This window comes from Leucopleurus acutus, assembly GCF_964270905.1.
Source record: "Leucopleurus acutus genome assembly, chromosome: 5".
In the NCBI taxonomy this organism is placed as follows: domain Eukaryota; kingdom Metazoa; phylum Chordata; class Mammalia; order Artiodactyla; family Delphinidae; genus Leucopleurus; species Leucopleurus acutus.
Genome location: NC_139147.1, coordinates 108,288,560 through 108,308,221, shown reverse-complemented (window position 1 = coordinate 108,308,221; position 19,662 = coordinate 108,288,560). Strand labels below are relative to the sequence as shown.

Sequence of the window (19,662 nt, the reverse complement as noted above, 5' to 3'; positions counted from 1 at the left end):
TTGGGTTTTAGATATGTTCCGTACTAAGGTTAAAGCTTCTCAAACGCATTTAAAAGAACCTGCAAATTAAAATCAAATACCAACATTGCTTGGCCGTGGGAACATCTAGTTTTATATACAAATCATGTGCCATGGTAAATATACTAGATAAGTACATTTCACAGTTCTATCCTTAAGAAAAATTTCCATGCACTCTCATTTTCCTTTCTTTTCTGGAAAGATTTCCTTGGCAGAGAACATACCATTCCAAAGGGTAACCTGGGTGGCAGCCAGCCACACACTGAAACCTCAGCCAAGGGAAATGAAAACTAGAAGCCCTGTGCCTGGCTTCCCACTGTAAGAACTGCCACTTCATCTTCATCCGCAGTGTGCACCAAGGGTCACCAGATAGATGGCAGGGCTTCAAGGGGCCTTCGCCACCTTTGAGACCACCCCACTCCCTGCAAATGAGGAACCCAGGCCTGAGGAGATTAAAGGACTCGCCCAAACTCATACTGCAAGTTGATGGCAGAACCAGGCCTAGAACCCAAGTATTTTGTGTTCCAGTCCAGTGCTCTTTTAGGGGTGATTTTTTTTAGCTTTAAAGCTTTATGAAAAAGTGTGTGTGATTTTTTAAGTTAAAAAAACTTGGAAATGAATCCAAATTCAGGATCAGTTAAGAAGGAAAGGTCAAAGAAATGCAATGAAAACTCATGAAGGCCAATGAGAAGTTCATCTGTAACCACCTCCATGAAAATCAAACCAACCACCCAAAAGACCCTCCTAATCTTCAATGAATCCCCCTACTTGGGAGTCCAAGGAGGTGTGGGAGATAACCCCTTACAGCCCTTACAAGCATTTGATCAGTAACTACAAAAATGTGCATTTACATGCATGGGAAATTAATGGTTAACATGAAATAATGTAATAAAGATAATATACTTAATCACACGGTTCTTATAAAGAAGTCTAAGGAAAATATAAATTTTACAAAGCAAAACTTAATGATACTCAATAAGCAAGACCTTTTGGGAATTCTCTGGCAGTCCAGCTGTTAGGACTCTGTGCTTTCACTGCTGAGGGCGTGGGTTCAATCCCTGGTCAGGGAACTAAGATCCCACAAGCCATGCGGTGTGACCAAAAAAAGAAAAAACTTAGTAAGACCTTTCATAAGAATTTTGGGTATAAAGCCAATCTCCACATTTGTTAACTTCAAACTTGCTTCAAATTATTCTATCCAAGTTAGAATAGTATACCATATAGGTCAACCAGTAGATTTTTACTGGCTAAGAATAATTTCAACCCAAGTATTAAGTTATAAATGAACTTCTAACTTATCACAAGGGGTGTAAAAACAGGAATTAAATCACTTTGAATCCCAATTACAGCAAAACCCCTTTTATTTTACTGGTGTTGGATAAGAGGCATTTTTTTGTTTTGTTTTTTTAGCGGTACGCGGGCCTCTCACTGTTGTGGCCTCTACCGTTGTGGAGCACAGGCTCCGGACGCGCAGGCTCAACGTCCACGGCTCACGGGCCCAGCCGCTCCGTGGCATGTGGGATCTTCCCAGACCGGGGCACGAACCCGTATCCCCTGCATCAGCAGGTGGACTCTCAACCACTGCGCCACCAGGGAAGCCCGATAAGAGGTATTTTTAAGATAAAAATTCTCCAGCAGGCTTTTACTAAACTAAGCCAGATCCAGCACATCATAATTCTATGCGCTACACAGTCTTTCTAGGTGACACGGAGAGTGCTGGGGAAAAGGTTCCACAGCTCCTAAGAGTAAAGCACTGGTACAGTAAATTCTTAGTTAAAACTGCAGAACCATCAGAATATGTCTTATGAACTTATACGTCAGAATTTATCTGACAGTATAGAAAGTTAGAAACTATTATCAGGATTAAAAACAAAAAGTGCCATAGGAAAATTTCAGGACCAAAACCAAATTTTGCTTCCTCACTTTTCTACAAATTATTCAGTTTATTAACTCAAGAGGCACTCTATTAAGAACGTCACACTGATGCCCCTATTTTGCCACCCCATCTCAGGTATACTGTATTGTAAGAATTTTTTTCCCATCTATACAGGCACTGCCACCTAGTGGCAATTTTTTACCTGCAAGTTAAAAATTACAGGTAAAAAATTACTTGACCCAGCTCTGGTAACAAACAGTAGACATTGATGGTTTGTCAAATAGTCATTTTGTCAAATAAGCAAATGCAATTGGTACAAACACCACGCCACCAAACTACTGACCAGTTATTAATCAACAGAAAAAAAAAGTTAAAACATAATAAAAATAAACTTCTTATGTGCTACACTAACTACTATGCAGGGTCTTTCTTCTGACTTCCCCATTAACCCCTTATTACCCAGTGGTGGCACATGGATAACAATGTACCAGAGAAAAGTAAAGAACTGCAGACTTCTAAAAGCAATGATGAAATCTAATCCTCAGTTGAAGATAATGATGATCTGGGTCACTAGGCAAACGTACTCCTGGCCTGTCTTCCTTCCAGGTTCTTAGATGTGACTTCCCAAAACATCCAACAGCATGGAATTAGAAGATGGACTCCTGGTGAATATCTTTCTATAGTTATAAATGGTGAATATTATTTGCAACATTCACCTTAAATTTAGAAGTGGAAACCAAACATTAAAGTTAAGATTAGCCATTGGGAATATATTTCCTTTAAGATATTGTTTGTAGAAAAGTACTGGATGTGGTCAAAAGCTGACAGGAATTATCACCTGTGAGTCCATAACCTTTTAAGTGATGTAGGTTCAAGAAGAGTTTCCCAAACTTTTTCAAATCGTGGCACATAGAAAAAAATAATTACCTGTAAACACACTGGTTAAAAAATGCAAGAGACTGCTCTTGGCTGGACCCACAAGGTCTAAAGAGATCAATATTTTGTTTACAATTGATAGGAACCTTTGGACTAAAGGGTCAAATTTACGAAAAGTCCTCATGGAAAAATGCTGACCAGCACCAAAACCACTGTAATTTCTTGGAGAGTTCTTAGAATTCCAGAACTAAGATCACAAAAATTACTTTGGTCTTTTACACATCAATATTCAGGAAAGAGCTTCTCTTATTGAACATTCCTCCAGTGATGTGAGACCCTGGTCAAGAGAAAACAATGATTCCATTCTCTTAATAGGTCAAACCAACATGGTAGGGTCAAGCTAACCTCCCTGGACACCCAGGACCAAAGCTATAGAGCTGAGCAGTGTGTACTTTAATAACCGCATAGGACAACTCTCATATGCCTAGGCACTATTTTTAGATTATTACCTTGGCTGCCTTTCTTCCTTTAAAAAAAAAAAAGAACAACTTTTCCACAAGTTTCTCTTCTCCAAGTTGGAGAAACTAATGTTTTAACTTTGAGTTATTTCAAATCACAAATTCAGAGACTTGCAAACATGAAGCTTCTGTTTAATCCCCCAGAGGGAGAGGACTCATTCTGATATTTGTGGTTCAAAAAAAAGTTGTAATATTGTGCTTGGAACACACAGAACCAATTATTAACTTCTTGCTACTATTATAAATAATAACAGCTCAGTCCAGGTTACTGTGACCTCTGACAAGTCAAGGAAACAAGTTATTTTCTCCCCTTGTGATTATAACATATTGCAACACTTTTGCCTTTTAATAAATGTCCTGGTACTCTTGAGTTTCCCTTTCAATTCATTTAATTTCAACAATCTGTCAAAAAAAAAAAAGAGCCAATAAACAAATATTGAATTACATTTTGTTGGGTTTTTCAAACCCTCAAACTCCAGACTTTTACAAAAACAGCTTGTGTGTCTTCCACCCTGACCACCCTGCTACTTTTCCATATACCACAGGCCACCCATAGACACAAAGCCAGGGCGGTGGAGGGAAGCTGACGTGCTCTACTTGGAGCCAGTAGACAGGAGGGCGATGAGGCCCGACGAAGCACTTATGGACAAAATGTAGTTCCTGTAAAAATTTAATGTTAAGGAAAAATCAACCCCAAATTGGTTTTCAACAAAACAAAAGAACCCATCTCTTTGGAATGTACTGTTTCCCTCCTGCCGCTGTCTAATGACAATAATGTGCAGTCCCAATGTCTGCAAATGCAATTTACAAGAGAGGAGATTATAAAGAATGAAGAACATTCACAGGAAACGTGTTCCAATTTTAAAAAGAAAACACTTGAGACAGAAACCTAGAACACATGATCACAAATAAAACATGTGAATTCCATTTAACCTGCAGGAAACGAACTGATCAAAGAACATGGGGAGGAAGAAGGGACTTGATTTCCCCAACCCCCCAACCCCCACATCAAGAGCAAAGGAAAAATAAGTCTTCCCTGTCTATCAGTGTTTTGGCTACAACTAGCCTGTAAAAGCAAGGAGGTTCTGAAAGTCTGCAGCTACTCTCAGCCTCAGGACTAGAGTGTTTGGGGCACACCACTCCAGTAGTCCCAGGAGATACAAGTTGGAGGGTGTCTGATATTTTATTACATCAAAATCTCCAATGGTTAAAAGTTTGGCTGCACATTCCTGGATAATACCTTTAATAAATTACCTTAACAAGAGAAGACTGATTCTTGCCCAAAAGCTCAATTTAAGAGCAGCTTGAAACACCGTTAAGCTATTATGAAATGTGCCAATTTAACTCCACTGCCTATCCACCCAACCCCAAAGCCCCAAAGTACCAGCAGACACAGGGCTCATGCCAGGAGGTAGCAAAGAAGGCAAGTTTGCTTTGTCTCCTTAGAAGTTTTTTTAAACTAGGCAGGTACACATCATCATATACGTAAGACTGCTTTGTAATACTTTTTTATCATGAAGTCTTAATTCATAAACTTAAAAGAACTTCAGATCAAACCAAAAGCCCGTATTTTAAATGTCCAGAAACTTGCCTGAGGTCACGGTGCTTTTTAAAGGACTGACTCCCTGTGTCGTTTTTTGTTACCAGAAAATACTCAGACAAATCAAAACTAAAACGAACTGTTTCTAGACTTCTAAAAAAGATAATCGACCTTTAAAAGGATACACTGTGGGGTTGAAGTTCTTCAATATAAAGAAGGAAGCAACAATGACCAAGACCAGAAATAGGGTGTTATTATAGAAGATGGAAAATGTTGTAGCTTCATAATCAGCAACTTCATTCTTCTTCCACAAGATTCTGTGGACACAAAACAAGTCATTTAAGTTTTTAAATAGGTACTAAAAATTTTAAATACCACATGGCTCTAGCTCATAGTAAGTTTTTCCTTAAGTGTTCTGGGCAGAATCTGTTTTTAATATTAAATTCAGTCAGCACTGTCTCCTTTTTCCTACTGAAAAAGATATTTCACTTTACTGATGCTCAGGAATTTCCCTGGTGGTCCTGTGGTTAGGACTCGGTGCTTTCACTGCTGGGGTCCAGATTCAATCCCTGGTCAGGGAACTAAGATCCCGCAAGCCGCACGATGCAGCCAAAAAAGACAAAAACTTTATCCATGCTCAAGAAACAGTTGCTGGGGATGTTACCTTTTTCCCAGGCAGTTAGAGCTTTGCAGAAGGGACCGATTAATTGAAATTAGCTTGGTTTCATCAGCAACTGAAATAGGCATCTTTCTCTAAGTACTCACCAAAAACAAACTTGATGATTAGCAGCCTGACAGGGCTTTCTCAGCTGTTTGAGGCTTGAGACCCTCTACAGTCTACAGATGTCAGCCTTCAATATTTCGCCTTAAGACAAGCCCATGGACAAAGCTAGCTGTGGCATCGCAGAAGCAGACTTGTCTGTGACTCTCTTTATCCATCTTTATTTAATTCAAACTAAGAATCTGCTTGATCATTAGGAGGAGTTTTTAACTTCTGTGAAACCCATTTACTTTTTATTTAATCTTCTTTATGCATTATGATATCATAGTAATTTACTAGTACTTTATCAACCTTTTCTTTTACCTTTTCACACAGGCAACAGGAAGTTCCAGAGTGCCTATGAATAAGGGAACCTTTATTTCCCTCAGTTAATTAACTTTGTAAAGCAATTTACAAAGTTAAAAGAGTAGGTAGGTTGTGACCCATTAGTGGGACATGAAATCAACTGAGTGGATCTGATGTTCGGGAAAAATTAGAGTGAGTTGAGACCAGCACGTTAAAGAAAAAAAGGAAAAAACAGAAAAGTATCAAGTGCATCACATACAGTAGGGTAATAATTATTGTTCTGTGAAACATTTACATGTGTGTATGTAAAAGTATATTTGGTCAAAGAGTAAAAAATATATATATATTTTTTACTGTAGGTCATTATCAAAAAGGCTGTAACTCATTGCCATAGATGTTTTCTCCCCCAGAAAGATACATTACTCTGGGGCCAGACAGTACCCCCAACTAATCCTAAGGACAGCACTATGGCTAACGTCAGTACTAACTGCCATGTTTTTAGTCACCAAATGTTCTAATCCAAAGCCAACAAGCATGGCTGTAAAGGAGCTAAATGGAAGGTATTAGCCTCTTATCTTCATCAGAAGAAATTTGTGGTCTCTAATACATACGCCATATTTCCTTGATTCTGTAGATACCATCAACTTAATAAATCTTCAATTTGCTGTAAACTTTGGAAGAAGTGAAGGACATTACATTAAATGCAGCTATCAACTATAAAATAGCCTCTGATTTCAGACAAGTTTAAATGTAAATTTAAAAACTATACGTGACTTGGAATTAATACATTACACCATTCTAACAATGATCAAAGAAAACACCAGCCCAGAAATATCCATAGTCCCAACATGGTTTAATGCTACAAAACACTCAGAACAATTGCCTCTGTTTTTAAGACTCTGGCACAAGACCCAGTGAAGACAGGTTCCTTAAGTAGGCCACTAGCATGCCTTTACTGCTGGTGATTAAATTATCACACCTCCACCGCAGCAATTTTCCCTAACTCCCCATCATGCCCTGAATCAGAACCATCTTCAAGACATTTTTGATGAAAGAGTGGCTTAATCCTTTAGGTTATCCCAGCTCGCAAAGACCGTGTGTTCCATCAGGGTATACACAGTCAGGACTGTCTGACAGCTCTCAAGTTTTTCTAGTCCACCCTGGTTTATTTTGAAAAAGTTTAGGACCTCCATTTGCCCTCATCAGCAATGGTTCCGCAAAAGCTTCACTGGTAGGAAATCTAGTTTGGGAGAACACTTCCCAAGCAGTCATTTTTCCAAGGAGCACTTCCTAAAACAGGAGAAAAGTTGAGACCAAAAAACTCAACAACTCTTACAATCTGATAATACTAAATGATGGACCGTCAGTAAGTCAAGGAGAAGTAACATTCGTACCTTGGGACAAATGTTAATGAATCTGATTCTCCTCTGCTGATTTCCTTGGAAAGGTAGAAAAGTAGGTTCAAAGTGGCATGTAGTCCATATTCCAAATGATTTTAGATAGAGGTTTGAAGATACCCATCTGGGCAGAAAGATGCTGATAAGCCTTCTCTTAAATCTATTGGAAGTAACTAATCCTTTGAGGAAGAAAAATACTGGATCTTAAAGGGAGTCTTGGATCCAGTTATCAGCATCAATAATGAGTACAGACCTGGGTACAACTGTATCCAGCATGGCCTTTGTGAGAGAATTACAAACAGCACAAGTTTCTACTGGTGACAAGAATGAAAATTTTATAATCTTCTGACACTCTGCATTTTATATATCAATAAAACCTCCATTTCATCCTACTCTGAAATACCTGGTCTAGGCAACGGCGAAGAGATTTCATTTCCAATTCCAACTCTGATCCACTAGTAGAGACTACCTGAATACCACACTGAGAAAGATTCTGAGACACATCCCAGGATCAAGAAAAGACCAAATCAGAAAAGACCAAATCAGGCAAGACCAAATCAGGCAAGTCTGTAGTGGGCAGAAGAGACCCATCTGCCATCTCTGATACAATTAATCACCTAAAACCTGTAAGACCTGTAAGAGCTTGTAACAAGCATTTTGAAATTTGGGTAACTATGATGTGCATTCCATTTAAGAACCAATGTTCTAATGAATATTATAATTTGATGAAAAGGTTAAAAGAAAGTGGTCTAGATTCTCTAATATCTATCCCTATGCAAAAACTTGCAATTAAAAAGCTATGCAGGGCCTCCCTGGTGGCGCAGTGGTTGAGAGTCCGCCTGCCGATGCAGGGGACACGGGCTTGTGCCCCGGTCCGGGAAGGTCCCACATGCCGTGGAGCAACTAAGCCCGTGAGTCACAACTACTGAGCCTGTGCGTCTGGAGCCTGTGCTCCGCAACAGGAGAGGCTGCGACAGTGAGAGGCCCGCGCACCGCGATGAAGAGTGGCCCCAGCTCGCCACAACTGGAGAAAGCCCTTGCACAGAAACGAAGACCCAACACAGCCAAAAATAAATATTAATTAATTTTTTAAAAAATGGTCCACATCAAAAAAATCTTTAAAATAAAAAAAAAACTTTGCAATTCTAAAAACAAAAGCTATGCAGAGCCAGAGGTCTTTGAAGCGGCTCCATAAAAAACAGGCCTTCACTGTCATGAGTTTAATATTGTGCCTTCAGTTTTATGAAGGATCCATAGGACGTAATCATTTCAACAATGTTCTGGTGCCTGTCCAAAACCACTGTAGAAGACACTGTTCATTAAGTTACTCAGTGTCCCTTAAATAAGGATCCACTTGATAAAGTCCTTCCAAGATTCAGTGCCAGGAAAGTTTCTTTTCAGAAGGACGTGCACGCTGCTTCTCATCCAACAATGAAAGCTGGGTGACTCTGGATGCTTCCTGACACTTGGAAGCTCAGAGCTGAGTTTAGTGCCCAACTGCTGTAACTAATGCTGAGGTCCTTGTTCATCCACCTTTTCTTACTTTTAAACGGTTTCTGATCTTTTTAAATTGTATTGCTTTGTTTCACATGCAATTTAATATTGCAAGTCCCCACAAAGTCTTTCTGGAGAAAAGTGGGATAAAAATTCCATTTCATAAAGCACCTCGTAGATACTAAAATTTAAGATCCATGAAAACAGCCTAGACTCATGACTCTATTAAACCATCTGGCAACTCTTAAGCACAAGTTTACTCAATCATTCAGAGACTTCTATTCAGATGTCAGACTGTTTTTTAGCCTTCTAACAGCAGCTGTCAGGAAAAATTGGGGGTGGGACTAACAAATGTGGCACAGAATTCGGCAACAGGAGACAAACCTAATTCTTTTCTTTTTCCCAAACAATGCAGATAACCAAGAACCAGATGTCCCCAGGAAAGCTCAAGAGCAGAAATACCACCACCTAAAAATGCTAACACACAACACAACATAAACTCTTCAGACCCAGAGGGGTTAGGTGATAGCCTCAAGGTCACACAGCTACCAAGTGGCAGAGCCAGCACTGGACACAGCTCTGCAGGCTCCTAAATTCCAGCAGAGCAGCTGAATACAAGCTCTCAAGCCAGACTAGCTGCACTCTTATCCTGGTTTTACTGCACACTAATCTATGGCCTTGGGCAAGGTACCCGAGCTTTCTGTACCTCAGATTCCTCAGGTGTAAAGTGGAGAAAACAATAGTACCTACCTCATGGAGCTCTTTGGAGGAATAAATGAACTGTGTACAGCACAAAGAAAAGTATCTGGTAGTAATAAAAACTCAAAAAGTCAGTTATTATTCTCATTACCCTGACTTCTAATACCAACGTTTTCCTCAGATAATTCTAATATCCACATGCTCTAAGCAGAAACCAAAAACTTATTTTCTACAAATAACCCCCTTTTTGATTACCACAAACACTTTAAATAGGGAGCCAAACCTTTCATCTTTTTCCTTCCGAGACATCTTTCTGTTATCAGCTTCAGAAAGTTTTCGAGTCACTTCTTTGGAAACAGCATCCTCCCTCTTCTGTGCTACTCTGGAAGGAAAAGAAAAAAGGTTTCCACATGCTCCAGGAGTGAACATCACACTCTCTCAGAAACACTGTGTACTCGTATCTTGTATTGGCAACTATATACTTTACATTTCAAGAAAATAAGCTGGACAGAAAGTTCCAAGTTTATTACACTGTGCTAGCCAAAAGAGAGGGAGTTCAAGAAACTTCCAAGATGTGGTTTATTAGTGATGTGTTTTGATTTCTGCTTAAAAGGGAGAATTTTCCTAAGTTAGGTATTTAATATGGAAATAAAAGTCAAATGCTATTAACACAGTTTAGTTATGAATCATTATAGCTCCAATTTGTTTTAACTCATAATTTAACTGTTCCACAAATAAATTTGTTAAGGCATTAGCAAATGATACATGATTTCAATTCCAATAAATAACAGGAGAGAAAACTAAGCTTAACAAAGAGAGAATTAATAGCTGTAATATCTTAAAGTAAAGCTTTTAATTTTACTCCAAAGGGGAATTTCACTAAAAAGAAATAATACCACATGGTTAAGGAGTGACCACAGCACTTTTAGTTAAACAAACTACTGGTTTGAGAGTTGCACCAAGAGATAATATGGAATTAGCCAGAAAAGGCTGGAAGTGTTATTCAAGAAATCAGATCAGAATCTTTAGTGATAAGTCAGATAAAGAAAGAAATGACATAATCCTAAAAAAATCTATGAGGTGAATTTTATCAGATGGGGTTGCTAGTGAAAGAGAGGATAAAATTTAACCTGTGATGAAATACAAAAAGCCTCCCAAAGATTAGACATTTAAATTCAACATGATTTATTTTTCATAATATGGGAGAAACTGATTAGCCATAAACATAGAAAAAGTAATAACTGATCACAAGCAAAATATAACAATTACAAAGTCCCACTAAGAAAACATTCAACACGATACTGAGATGTATTGAAAGCAACAGGATGTGCACCATAGAGACAGACATCTGTTCAATCTATGTTCAATTACTCAATCCCTCATTACTATGTATATTAAGTTCTGGTCAGTGGACCAAAGGAAACTGTGGGAAAATCAGGATGGATTCCTGAAAAGCCCAAGATCATTCAAGGCAATAGTTCTCAACCTTTCTCCAACCACATGAGCTTCTGGGCTACAAATTAAGCACAAATTCAGGCTGGTTTACCTATATCTCCACATCTATCTCTCACTCAAGAATCAAGTTAGAAGTGACATTATTAAAAAGAAAACCTTTAGTCAGCTTCAACTGATGTATTTTTCCACAGATTGATAACTGGAGGGAGGAAAATCAGTTTGTCTAAAAAAAACAGGTAAAAGGAAATAAGTTCTGAAACCTAAAGAAAAAGGCAGCTAAGAGAGCAGGTAGCTGCTTTAAGAGATACTTTAAGACACTATAATGTCCAACTTTCCCTGACTCATTTTATTATGTAAAAGTTCAGTTCCGCAGGGCAGAGACTCTCATCTCTTAATCTCTAGCAAATCCCAGGAACTTATTAAGTGTTTCCTGAACTTCACATAAGACTGCTTTTTTCTAGGAAAGGCCAATTGATAAGAAATGGACATGGTTTACAGCAGAAACCTTTCTTAGCAGAACAGAGGGTAAAAAAAAATACACACACACACCACCACCCCCAACTGTCAGGGTGCTAGGACACAGGAATACACTATTTTCAGAGGAGTTGGCTCTAAGCATCTCTTGGACAAATAGTCAATCATCTGTCCACATGACAAATCTTCCTGAAGACACTGAACCAGATAACTAGTTAATTTCTCTTCTATGTCTACAATTCTATACTCGCCTAACAGAGACATTAACAGCCACACTGTAGGTTTATTACAACTCAAGAAGCCCTACCCTCCATCTCAGTGCTCTTAGAAAACAAACCTCACTCAGCGCTGAATGCTCTAAAACAAAACAGGGAAATCCACAGGCCCAGCTCTCAGCCAACTGAGATTAAAAAAACATCTTTGCAAACATTTTTAAAATCATGCCACCTTAAAAAAAAAATTCCTATGGGATCTCTCACCCCCAACCTCTCCAACACTGCACACAAACATTTATTACATGCCAGACACCATGGTTTATGTCGCACGTATCATATTTAATCCTCACCATCCCACAAGGTACCATTAGTACTCCCATTTTACAGCTCAAGAATCTGAAGTCTAGAAAGATGAAATGCATGCCCAAGGCTCTGCATTTAAGAGCAGCAGAGCTGGGACTGGAATCCAGACTGTCGACTCTGAAGCCATTCTCTCTACCAACACCTACCCACACTCAGAATCTTGCTGGCTCTTTAAGCCTTAACAATCTTGCCAATCTGTAGGAGTTTTGATGTCAGTAGCAATATTTAATATTACACCAAAACTATGACTAAAAAATAATTCCATTCAGAGAGTGTATTAAGTCAGTAGGTCACTGAAATTTTACTGAACTAAATTAAATGTACCATTAACTATTGTAAGGGAAATAAACAAAAGACATGGCAGTTGCCCTCAAGAAGCCGAAAGGAGAAATGAGGGGAAAGAACATGTTTTTTGACTCCAAAAAGGCGAATAAAAATGATATGCAGAACAAGTGAAAAAACACTAGGTCCCAAAGGGACTGAGTTCCAAGGGAATCACAAAGGATGGGTCATGCAAAACGCCCACTTCTGAGGGCTTCGCTATCCACAGATGGCCATGCCTCACAAGAAAGACAGCCCGGGACAGCAGAGGCCGAGATGGGCTGAATCCTGGCATGGCAGTTAGTGAAGAGGGGCTGTCAAGCAGGGAGACAACAAAGATGACCTGGATTTAGCCGTTCTAGCAACAGCCACGCACAACCTGGACTCCAACCTGGACTCAAGAACGACAGTGGAGAGGCTGCTGAGGCCAGTTCAGCTGCTGAGACCATTTCTGGCCTCCTTACAATAAATCCCTGTTAACTGAGATCATCTCAATGTGTTTCTACTCATCACTAGAAAGCTTAACACAGGAACAATAAGGACAGTTAAGATTTCTCTGGAAAAGATTCCGAAGTCTTGAAATACCAGACATGTAAGAATGGAAAGAAAGGGAGATGATTCTAAATGAGGGAGGGAACGAGTCACATTCAAAGGATGAGTCAGAAGTCAGTTCAAAGCTGAGTCAGAAGATCTAAGGCGCAATCCTAAAAGACAAGGCCCCACTGGTAGGAGGCAGAAGACTTGCATTCCAGGGCCTGGAAGAATCTGGATTTAATACATTTAGAAAAGAGAAGGCCATGAAGAGTTGTCAGGAGAGTGACATGATAAAATGAAGGTAGAAATAGAGGAAATAGAGTAACCTTTTACATTTTCATATTCTCATAAGAAAAATGCAATTAGCATTAAAAATGTCAGTGTTGAATATAAGAAAAAAAGACCACTTCTTTCACATCCAAAAATTCTACATGGTGAGCCCGGAACAACTCCTTCTAGAAAGAATTCCATTTGACTTCTAAAATGTTACTTTACTTGGTGGGTTTGTTTTTCTGAACCCAATTATTAAGGATGGTACTTAAGTGTTTTAATTCCACCATCAATACCCACTTCCATAGCAGTGTTAGAAGCACTGTCTCTGCTTTTCGATTAGTTGCTACTCCTTCATACCATTAATGTGCCTCCCCCTCCAAAAATACATACATATGTATCTCAAAATAGTGCTTACTGAAACCCACACACACACAAATGGTCTTTAAGAAGACCTACTATATAAAAATGCAACAATATATACTTTCTCTTGAGAAATATACTTACTTGTGCTTGAGAACAAATTTCACATTTTTGTATGCAAAGGCTACCAAATATGTGCTTACTAGGGTCATCACACTATACAGAACAGCAGACTGAATAAGATCCATATGCCATATTCGCCAATATAGCCCTGAATTAAGATAAAAGGGGGAGAGGGGGATACAAAAAGAAACAAAATATTACCAGCCAGTTACAAAAGCCTACTGAATTAATTATAGCTAAACCTGGTAAAATACAGCCCTGATTAGGGACTCCAGTACAGTACAAGGGGAACTTCAGAAGTGTGATATCCAGTAAAACGTTAGTCTCAAGTTTCCCTAGTTGAGAACACTTGAAAAACATAACCTTTCTATAACTAGTACATTATGAGATTTCTGCTTCTAAAATGAGAACCCTGGCTCAACAAAATCACAATTCAGACTTCAAATTTCATTCTAAAGGGTACTAGTACGCTAACTACAGGCCATTCCAAAACGCCATGTGCAGCCCCAAACCAGAGTTTACACGCTGACGTGGCTGTTATCTGAAATCAAGGCAGTGCTCAGTGCAGCCAGTGAACCAAAAGGCTCCACACCACGTTAGCTGCACGCTGGGTTTTATAAAGCCGAAAGAGAAAATACATCTGGATTTGACTGTCCAACAACAGTGCAGCAATGTGAGAGGAAATTCACATTCGGGAACCCTGAGCTCTAAAAACAACCTTGGCCAAGACTGTGTAGTTTTTCCATCCAAGTAAGAACTTCAGAATTGCCCTAATAGGCTTATTAAAAGGGTTACTACACATTGTAGAGCGGGCCCTTGGCAACTTCTCTCGTCAAACTAGGAAAATAATGTTCTGCGTGAAGCAGTTCTCCTAAAGCTACACTTCTAATTCAGTGCAGGTGTTAATGTCTCTCATCTTAATTCATGAGTTTCTCCAAAATAAGTAATAAGTTTAAGATCTTGTAAGAGCAAACGATAGTTGTAGGGGAAAAAAGCAAATAGGCTATATGCCTAAATGTCTTTAACATCACACGATCTTAACCCGAGCGTTAGTTTTAATACTGATTCGGGGCCGCCATCCCGGAACGAGTAACTCACAATCTGCAGGAGTGAGGCCCGGGAACGAGCTAGCGTACTTTTAAAACGCGCCACAGGTGACTCTCCTGGGATGCCGCCCACCACTACCCTGGACCAGATCACGGAGGCCCACAGAGGCTACGTGCTGCCCCCGAGCCCAGGGCGAGCTGGGGAGAGTGCGGGCGCCGGCTCACGCCTCGCCGGTCCGCCCGGCCCTGCCACGTCCCCGCCCAGACCGACCCGCCGGCGCCCTCCCCGCCCGCCTCTCTCCAAGCGCTCACAAATGGGGATGGCGGACACGATGAAGGCGTTCCCGAAGAAGAGCGCCGAGGACTTGGCCGAGAGGTTGCGGCTGAAATCCTGCAGGAGCAGGTCCTCCTCGGACTGCTGCTTGGAGCCGCCTTTGGGAGCCATGGTGGAACCGCAGCTGTGAGACGAGAGGGCCGAGTCAGGCTCCGAGCCGGACGCCAAGCCGGGCAGAGGCCGCTGGCACCACCCCCGCGGCCACCGTATCCGCTAACGACCCATCAGCGTCGCGCGCGGAAGAGAGACCCGGCGTTGCGCGGCGCGGGGCAAGCGTCCGCAGGATTGGCCATCCTGGCGCCACTACGTAGGTTTCTCGGCATGATTGGGCGAGCGGGCCAGACTTCCGGATTCCTGGCAAGTCACGTGACTCGTCAGTTTCTAGGAAAAAGCCGGGACTTGTAGTTTAGTGGGTGCTTTTTTTTTTTTTTAAATTAACAAAACGTTATTGACGTTACACTTCACAGATGCTGGTAGACTCATGCTTTCCAAGCGGTCGAAATTCCAAAATGAGGAGCTCTGAGTCATATGGTCATTCATTCAACGGGCGCATGGTTAGCCGGCCCTGTGGGTACCTACACTGGGGCGTTGGAAGAGGAAGAGGAGAAAGATAAGTATAGGTAGGTAGCATGTGTTGAGCCCCTTTTTTACACAGCCATTATTTCATTAAATATCCTCAAGAATCCTATGATATGCCCATTTTGAGGGTGAGAGACCAGCAATGCTGGTCTCCAGGGTGTGGGATCTTTTCAACAAAGTAACAGCCTACCTTTGTACAAAAAAGGCACTCTTGCTTATAAGGAACTCATGTTCTCATTGCTGAAGATAATATTTAACATGTGTCCAATACATTTACAAATTACTACACTTTTATTACTTTAAAGATTTAGTTGAAATAATGTGGCTTCCAAAGCCATGCTAGGTAAAACAATACTAAGACAATATGTTGGCTGGACAGGCCTCTGAAGTTCAGGAAATTGAATATGCTGATTAAAACAACTAAAGACCATTAACTCGAGTTATCACTTTTTCTTCAAAAATTAATCCTCAACCACTTCATTCTCAGCAAAAGCTTCTTTCATCTACTGACAGGCAAAACTTCAACAACCAACTTCACAGATCTGTTAATAGAGATCTTTCTCACCTTCTCCAGTTGTAATTGACCATCACAGCTTCCGTTCTAATGGAGCTTTCTGTCTTCAGGCTTTTTCAACCTATTCTCTTTTTTAAAAATAATTATTTATATTTTTAAAAATTTTGGCTGCATTGGGTCTTTGTTGCTGCGCACAGGCTTTTCTCTGGTTGCCGCAAAAGCGGGGTATACTCTTGGTTGCGGTGCGCGGGCTTCTCATTGCGTTGGCTTCTCTTACTGCGGAGCACGGGCTCTAGGCGCGCGGGCTTAGTTGCTCCGCGGCATGTGGGATATTCGCGGACCAGGGCTCGAACCCGTGTCCCCTGCATTGGCAGGCAGATTCTTAACTACTGCACCACCAGGGAAGTCCTCAACCTATTTTCTGTATAGATACCACAATGAGTTTTCCTGAAATATAAATCCTTTCATCATCTACAGCAAGTATTCTCAAATGCCAGAAGTTTTCACCAATCACAGCAAAATAAGAAGAAAAAATGGACCATCTAGTGAATTTTTCAGAAAACAAACTATTCATTTAAAAATATCTACATTTATGTCTTCTTTTTTTAATGTTTAAATGTGCTTTCTTTTATTATGTGGTGGTGGTGATAGTGAAGAAACTCGTATTTTTCTCTTCCAAAATATTCCTCTCTGTTTTTCCTACCTTAATAAATCACATCCTTTTTCACCCATTTGCTAGGGCTAAAATGTTAAGTTTCAACACTTAATTCCTTCCTTTTGCTCTCCATTTGTGACAAATTCATCAGCAAAACCTTTTGGATCTCTTTAACTAGATTTCTTGCGTGCTATTTATAAATCAATGATATAAAAAGAAGATAACAGATAAAATCAGAAACTGTAAGATCAAAATCAACAAGCTAGTTAAAAGTAAAAGAGGAAGAAAATAAGAAACAATAATGATGAGGTTAAAAATAATTACACCTGAGAAAAATATCTAAACAATTAAAAAAAGATAAAAGTTTGAAATGTTAGTAGATAAAAATTAATGCACTTCGTAAACCAAGAATAGAAACTAAAGGTAATAAATTTAAACAGAAGAGAATCTAAAATAGTAAGAATTTATAATTTATGGGGTAAGTATAAGAACTATGATAAGCAATGATGCTTATGACAGGTTTTTTCATTATGTTAACAATGAAAATCATGAAGGTAATAGCACACCTGAAGTACTGGAGCAGTGTTTTGGGGGGGGGTTTGGTTTTTTTGGTTTTTTATTTTTGGCTGTGTTGGTTCTTCATTGCTGTGCACAGGCTTTCTCTAGTTGTGGCGAGCAGGGGCTACTCTTCATTGAGGTGTGCAGCCTTCTCATTGTGGTGGCTTCTCTTGTTGCGGAGCATGGGCTCTAGGCACACGGGCTTCAGTAGTTGTGGCTCACAGGCTCTAGAGCGCAGGCTCAGTAGTTGTGGTGCAGGGGCTTAGTTGTTCCGCGACATGCGGGAATCTTCCCAGACCAGGGCTCGAACCCGTGTCTCCTGCATCGGCAGGTGGATTCTTAACCACTGCGCCACCAGGGAAGCCCAGGAGCAGTGTCTTTTTATACCAAATGCTATCTAGTACCTTTGGAAGAATAGCAAGGTCTAAGGATCATCTATATATGGTATATATGTCTGTGGCACCTTGGACAAGCAGAGATAACAATATGCTAAAAAACAAAAAGAAGGGTGGGCAATAGATTCTATCCAAACAAAGATCTGCAATATATTTTTCCTATTTCAATATAGTTCAATTCTATGAAGGAGACAGATAGATGGACTTGATTCCATACCAGGCGGCTTCTAATCTGTGAATTTCAAGCTTAACATTTTCATTATATCACTTCACATTATCAGAATGAAAAAAAAAAAAAGAAGAAAAAGAGAAAAAATTTAAAGCAGCAATATTTATTGCTGGCAGGGATATGGATCACAAATTTCTCTCATCCACTGCTGTTGGCTTTGTGGAAGAAAATCTGGCAAGTTAAAAATTAATATATCTTTCTGTGGCAGACACTGCAAGTTGCCTAGCCAATAAAGAAAACTACTGCTAGCTTTACACTGGGACATCATGAAGATTAACAAATGGGTCATCTAGTACTACTCTAGGGACTGTGGGGTGGGGAAGCTCTCTGTTAAAAAGCCAATTTGCTATGCAACTCTCATTATGGAAATAATTTTTGAAAGAGATATGAAATACTTATATTAGTCTCTAGGTCCAATATTTTAAAGTCCCACCTGGGAGACAATTTACTCAGCCAAACTACATATTTCAGGCACTGCTCTGTGATTAATTCATTGCTTCATGAATTCATTCAGCAAGTATTTTTTAAAAGCTACTATGTGAAAGGCACTGTGCTAGACCTTTGGAAGTATCCAAATAACAGCCATGATAATTATGATTATGATAACCAACATTTATTGAGTCTTTCTGTTTTATGTCCAGCTCTATGCTAGACCCTTCACATACATCATTTAATTTAATCCTTACAGGAGCACTATGAGATGTGTGTTATTATTATCCCCATTTGTCAGATGAAGAAACTGAGGCACGGATTAGTACAGTAACTCACCTAAGGTCCCACAACTAGTAAGTGGTAGAGTCAAGCTATGAGCCACAGGCAATATGACTCCAGGATGTATGCTCTTAACTGCAATTGAGTTCTGGTCTCCTCTGTACCAGTGACGTCTCAGATTCTAAGTGCTTGGCCCCAAAAGTTCTATTTTGGACAAGCAGCCAAGGGTAGTTTCTTGTGTATCAGTTGCCTTGCAGAGTCATGTCACACACAGCAGCTCTGGCCAGCACATCCTTGGACAGATAGGATTCTGCATCTTATCCATCAGGAAACCTCAGTGAGCAAGCTGGGATCTCCATAGTGGATTCTCTGTCTCAGTGGGGTTGAACATAAAATCCCCCGGAAAGCGACACAATTAATAGAGGTGTACAGAAACAGGACAGGCTGAGAAGAGGTGGAAAGCACAAACCATAACTCACCAGCAGCCATATATTAGAGAAAGGGTGATTGGAGAAATGCTTGAGGCTTCCTCATTGCCCTCTGTAAGCCCGAAAGAGACCCCCATCACCTGCAATAAAGCAAAAATGCTCCAAAAATGAAGACAAAACAGATGTGAAGTACAGTAAAAATAATATAAACAGATATAAAAATAATATAAACAGATAAATAATATAAAGAAACGAAAACATAGATGAATGATTTTGCTCAATGTAATTTATCAATTTATATATCACCCCTCCCCCAATATGTTTAAGGCAAAAGTAACAAGATCAAATGCATACAAGATTCAAGCAAGTACCCTGTGACATAATAAGAATTACATATTTGGTCTCTGCCCCGCTTCCTAACAGAACTCCTAAAATCCTTGGAATTACCTGAGTAATGGGGGTGAGAAAAGCATCTCTGGTTTTTCTTCATAAACCCCTTTCAGCCATCTCTGAGTTTGTGCTAACGAGCTGGCCCTGGGAGAATGGGGGCTGATTGCCGGAGGAACCAACCCTGTGAGGGTTGGAACTTTCAGCCCCATTCCACCCGCCAC

The 19,662-nt window shown here is 40.0% G+C and overlaps 1 protein-coding gene across 1 annotated transcript; it reads right to left on the bottom strand.

Moving 5' to 3' along the window:
* Window positions 1-1,540: 1,540 nt before the first annotated feature.
* Window positions 1,541-15,543, bottom strand: SSR3 (signal sequence receptor subunit 3). Its single transcript, XM_082840360.1, has 5 exons — window positions 14,961-15,543; window positions 13,624-13,750; window positions 9,768-9,866; window positions 5,014-5,145; window positions 1,541-3,948 (listed from the first exon to the last, which is right to left on the bottom strand). The coding sequence occupies exons 1-5, from the start codon at window positions 15,091-15,093 to the stop codon at window positions 3,882-3,884; spliced, it is 558 nt and encodes a 185-aa protein (XP_082696486.1). The 5' UTR covers window positions 15,094-15,543; the 3' UTR covers window positions 1,541-3,881.
* Between the last annotated feature and the right edge of the window lie 4,119 nt (window positions 15,544-19,662).

Coding starts and splice junctions, on each gene's coding strand:
- SSR3 (XM_082840360.1), bottom strand. CDS start 15,093: ATGGCTCCCAAAGGCGGCTCCAAGCAGCAGTCCGAGGAGGACCTGCTC. Junction 13,751..14,960: donor CGTGTCCGCCATCCCCATTT/GTGAGCGCTTGG, acceptor ATCTTAATTCAG/GGCTATATTGGCGAATATGG. Junction 3,949..5,013: donor AAGAACTTCAACCCCACAGT/GTATCCTTTTAA, acceptor AAATTTTTACAG/GAACTACATTTTGTCCATAA.